Source organism: Osmerus mordax, chromosome 28 (assembly GCF_038355195.1).
Source record: "Osmerus mordax isolate fOsmMor3 chromosome 28, fOsmMor3.pri, whole genome shotgun sequence".
NCBI lineage: Eukaryota > Metazoa > Chordata > Actinopteri > Osmeriformes > Osmeridae > Osmerus > Osmerus mordax.
In genome coordinates, this window is record NC_090077.1 from 42,226 (window position 1) to 47,879 (window position 5,654).

Genomic DNA, 5,654 nt, shown 5'->3' on the forward strand with positions numbered 1-5,654 from the left:
TCATTATTGAAACACCCTTGTTTATATTATCTGAGAAAGATCATGTAATTGGAAAGACCTTGACAAACATTTTCTTTAGACGAGTCCAGAAACCATCCTTCAGTTGACCGAGTTTACAACAAGAGTGTGTTTTGATTTGCATAAGGGATTCTCCATTCTGAAAAAAGTTCAACATGATGATGCGTGACAATATATTATGAATAGCCAACTATCAAACCTTGAACATCTTTAAAATGGTCTTATCAGTCAAAACGTACGAGATGTTTATAAGATATGACAGCCTAATTCTGGTTATGTTTGAATGCACAGATTTGCGCTCTACTGTTGCTCTCGACGACGCGTCTTGGGCGATCTCGCGAGAGTCTTGTGTTTCGCCGTGTTGGAAGCTATTGAGGAGACAAAAGAGACCCGGAGCCTGCATGAGGACTAAACACAACAAGCGCACATTTCCAACACCGCTGGCGCCTCGGCAACTTTTCACACAAGTCCTAGTTCACAACCAAATATTTATTTAGATCCTCAATTGCGACGCGTTTCCTCGGCAGACTGCTGATAATGCCAAGTAGCACGACTTTGTTGGAGACAGAGGAGTCGGAGCTCCCGCCACTGGTTGTGCACGGATTCACCGGCATAGGCCTCGATGATCCAGGTACGCACAGTCACACTGAACAGACCGACACCCTCTCCCATCAACGGTCTGTCTCGCATTTCAGCCTCCTTGGTACGGTGCTGGACCTCCAGCCGATACCGCGCCATCAAACGGCACCGACGGGGGAGGAGGACGAGGAGAGGACCGATGAAGGTGTTCTGGAAGAAAACGGTACCAACACGCTTCTCGCGCAGGCCCAAGTCTCGGGACTGGGCTCGGTTATGACAGCGGGGATGGAGACGCCCGAAACAGTGCTGTTATACAACGATGAACTCAGCGATGACTCGCTGCAACCGGCTACCGGGATGATGATTTTAAAGACGGTATACGGAGAGCCCGGGTATGAAGTCGATCCGCCCTTGCTCATTCGGAGAAAGAGTGTTAATACAACGGAGTGTGTCGGTGTGCCCAGTTCGGAACATGTTGCAGAGATTGTTGGCAGACAGGGTGAGTAAGGGAACAGCTAGCAAACTGTTGTTTTCGCTAGCTGCTAAACTTCGCTGTAACACCATTGCAACGTTTTAGATGTCTTGTCAGTGCCTTAAGAAACGAACAATGTCACTTTTGACGTTGTTGATACACAATGGGGTATTTATAGCATGTGGTTAATGTGTAAACAGCCAGCTCGGTAATTCATAATAGCCAGCTTGTTGCTGCCGTCAGCGTCACCGTCTCAGACAAAGATGGCAAGAGTTGGCTAACGCTGGCTAATGCTAAGCTAATTGGGTCAAATCTAAAAAATGCACCAATTTCAACGTTGACAAGTTTTTGAAGTCCCTTCTCTTAAGGGAACCGTGCATCCAGCTAACCGTAGCCGCCCAGATAACATCATATGATGTTGTCTTTGCTTACTCTAGCTAGTTGCCACCCCTGAACACAGGGCTCCCCGGCTCCACATGTACCCCTGCCCCTGTCCCATCAACACCATCAGCACGTTCACATGTCACTTTTATAAAATTTACAACACGTACACATCGTTACATTGTTAACTGTTATTCTTAAGTGAGGTAATGGCGAGTTCTCAGTGGATCATTCAGTGTAACATGTTTTGTATAATAATACTGTTGATATTGTTTGTCTAGTAGCTAGATCCAAAAGGTAAGGACAGTAGCCTATGTATTGATACACCGCTGGGGATTGTCAAAAGGAGCTGGAACAAAATAACTCGAATGTACAAATGGTAGTTAGTGTTATAAATAAATTAGTTTTGCAGCTAGCTTTCTCAAACCCACAACAAGCATAGCGGTGCTAAGCCAATCAGCTGTAGACAGTTAGGCTAGTGTGCGTACAGGTTTAGATACATTCTTACAGATTTCGATAATTTCCTAGCGAATTATTTATAAGAAATTATCAAGAGCAGCAGTACCAAAGAATCCCTATGTACCTGTACTTGAAAACAAACGGCAAACAAACTTCAAACTCGATCCTTGACATTTCTGTTACCCCCGTCTCAGGCTGCAAGATCAAGGCCTTACGCGCCAAGACCAACACCTACATTAAGACCCCTGTCCGCGGCGAGCAGCCTGTGTTTGTGGTGACGGGCAGGAAGGAGGACGTTGCCATGGCGAAGCGAGAGATCCTCTCGGCAGCCGAACACTTCTCCCTCATCCGGGCTTCCAGGAACAAGGCGGGGCCACTGACCACGGCCGGGCCCGGGGTCCCAGGGGTGCCCAGCCTCCCTGGACAGACCACCATCCAGGTGCGGGTTCCCTACCGGGTGGTTGGCCTGGTGGTCGGGCCGAAAGGTGAGACCTGGTTGAACTGCTGATGTTTGTGTTGATTGTGCTGACCTGTTCTGGACACTACTGTGATTGAGTTGTCACTGATGTGCTGTACTGTGGTACATCGTTACAATAACACTGATTACACTGTACTGTGGTACATCGTTACAATAACACTGATTACACTGTACTGTGGTACATCGTCACAGTAACACTGATTACACTGTACTGTGGTACATCGTCACAGTAACACTGATTACACTAGTCCTGTTTGTTGCCAAAACAAACTTGTGTTTTAAATTCTGTCGGCTGAAGGGGCGACGATCAAACGTATCCAGCAGCAGACTCACACCTACATCGTGACGCCCAGCCGAGACAAAGAGCCCGTGTTCGAGGTGTCGGGAATGCCCGAGAACGTGGACCGCGCCCGGGAGGAGATCGAGGCGCACATCGCCCTCCGCACGGGGAACTCCGTGGAGGTGCCCGGCGCCGACGACAACGACTTCCACTACAACGGCACCGACGTCAGCTTCGAGGCGGCGGTTGCCGGGGGCTGCGGCGGGGCGTGGCTACAGGCGAACGCGGCAGCCCAGCGAGCGAGCGCGGGGGGCGGCGGCGTGCGCATGAGCGCCACGTACCGGAACGACAGCTCCAGCTCTCTGGGGAGCGGCTCCACAGACTCGTTCTACGGAGGGGGCGGGGCGAACCGCATGGCTGACTTCAGCCCCACAAGCCCCTTCAACAGCAACAGCAACAACAACAACAACAGCAGCTCCGGGGGCGGAGCTAGCTTCTGGTTCGGGGAGACCCTGCTCCCCCTGGGCCCGGCCGACGACATGGCAGCGCTAGGGGCCGCCGGATTCGACTCCCTGAACGCGCCCGCCCCTCAAGCCCAGGTGGTGTGGAGCCCGTTCGAGCAGGCCCCCTCCCCATTCGAGGGCCGCAAGCCCCTGGCTCCCCCCCTCCCCCAGGCCTCTGCCCCCCTCCGGGGGGACAGCCACCCCGGGACCCCCCGCCTCTCCCCCACCTTCCCCGATGCCCTGGAGCACCCCCTGGCCCAGCGCGTCCAGAGCGCCGCCCCGAGAGCCGCCCCGAGCGCCCCCTCCCCCCCCCTCCATGTCTGACCTCCACAACTTCCCCTCCTACGGCCCCGCCTTCTCCTCCTCCAGCGACAGCGGAGCCTCCTCCTCCCCCCCCGACTCCTCCTCCTCCTCCTCTTCCTCCACCCACAGGGGCCGTCAGGAGTGCCTGCGCTGCCTGGAGAGCGAGCTCATCGCCGCCCTCGTGCCGTGCGGACACAACCTCTTCTGCATCGAGTGCGCCACCCGTATCTGCCAGAGCCCCGATGCCCTCTGCCCCATATGCCAGGCCCACGTCACCCAGGCCATCAGGCTGCGCAGCCTGTGAGCCATGCCCAGGAAGGGAGCAGGGGACTGGGGTGAGGAGAGCCCCCTGTCGGCCTCTTATCTTCCTCCCCCCGTGGGTTAGTTGGTCTGTGGAGGGGTCTGCGACCCTACCATGTAGCATTGGGACTCCTCTTTATGGTTATTCTTTTATTCTCTAAAATCCTTGTTATTAATAATCTACCTACCAATTTTATTTTTTTTATTCTCGGAAATGTTTTGATTTTTTATAAAAACATCTGATTTATTTGACTGTTAAAATTGAATGTCGAAGCTGAACTCAACTGGCTTAGGATCAAACGTTGTTTGTGAAGTTTTGTGTTTTGTTGCGCCCCTTTTTAACATGGCTGCTGCATTTGTTTTGACATGACTATCGCCCCCCTCTTCACCTCTGTGTGCTCAAAGTAGACGGGATGGGCTTTCCGCAAGGAACCAGGATGTGCCACTTTGCTACTGTCATTGCTTTCCATTGCTACGTAGTGAAAAAAAAACATCTGTTTACAGTAAACTTGTGCCTAATTCCATTTTGAGTTGATCAAAGAACTCACAACTGGTTTCATGGGCACAGTGTGTTACCATAGACCTCTACATAAATCCAGAGGCCTTTTTTTATTTTTTAGAAAGCTTGTATTTTTATCAAACGACCCTAAGCTCCTCATTCCCACCCTGACCGGTAGAGTCCTGTCTGACAGGGGCGTTTGATCCGCTCGCAAGGGTCATCCCCACCCGGCCAAACCCGCTTGAGATCCCACTAAACACCCGGGGTGAACTTGTTTCGGGTCAACCCGGCGAGACGCAACCAATGGAACGGTTCCGAAAGTGCACAGTGAGAGCTCGATCAAACGCACCCTTAAACTACCTTGGAAGTATTTGTCCCCAGGTCCTCTTCTCCACCCCTGAGGGTGGATGGCCGGTTGCTGACGCTCCAGCCATCTCCAGTTCTGGTTTAGCCCCGTCCTCCCTGTACACAGGGTTGGGTGGGGTGGCATTTTAACTGTGAATGGGGCAGTATGAGCCTGTGTTGAACGTGAACAGCCCTATAGCAGACATAGGGATTGCCTAATGCCTACTTAGAGACACACTCTTCATTTGAGCTGCCTTCTCGTGTGCAAGGTTTTAACCCATGTGCCCAAGCCAGCACAGTCATTCTTTTAGTCTTCTTTATCTACTCGGCAACTGATGACAAGGGCCTGCTGGGCGAAGAGTACTGATTGGCTGATTCCCCCCACAGTCCCGTGTTGTGCACTTTTCCCCCTAGCATATTTATCATTGAGAAAGAAGAACTGGCTAGAAGGGTGTTGTAACCCAGCACCCTACGGTCCAATACCCCTCTCTCTTTCGAATTCCCTGGTCCTATCACACTACTGCGTCAGGTGACCGTTGTATCCGATTGGCTGGTTCCTCCTGTCACAGGATGTAGAGGGGAGGAAGGTTTTGGGGGAGTCCTCGCGATGGGGGAGGAGGGGGGAGCTCTCCCCCCCCCCCCCTGCTGTCTGTCAGTCCTCCACCGTCCACCAGGCTGGTTTTCAGCCTGCTTATATCTCCAGGAAGTACTTCCTGTTGGACTTCCTGTATGTCCTTAATCTCTCAAGTTAAACCTTGACATTTGTGTATGGGTTATTATTGTTATTATTGATGATGACTGGTTATATATACAAATACAGAAACTTTATTTTTATTTCACTTGAAGTTACATTTCATATATACAAACAATATAGATCTATAGATATATTATTAAAAATGTTTACAAAACAAGATTCTTTTTATTTTTTAATTTCTCTCTAGTCTATTATGAGAAGAACCAGGAAGTGTAGTTGCAGTGTTTCTCAGATCGTCGATGCTATTTGCTTGTAGTGTAGATGGTCTCACCAGTATTGATCA

General features: G+C 51.0%; 1 protein-coding gene across 1 annotated transcript; it reads left to right on the forward strand.

Annotated features, from left to right (window-relative positions):
• The first annotated feature begins 458 nt into the window (after positions 1 to 458).
• On the forward strand, positions 459 to 5,207 carry LOC136937865 (RNA-binding protein MEX3B). The gene is given in 4 exon segments (XM_067230983.1): positions 459 to 1,096; positions 2,104 to 2,394; positions 2,686 to 3,470; positions 3,472 to 5,207. Coding segments are annotated over 4 exon segments (1,923 nt in total). The 5' UTR covers positions 459 to 555; the 3' UTR covers positions 3,778 to 5,207.
• Positions 5,208 to 5,654: the final 447 nt, after the last annotated feature.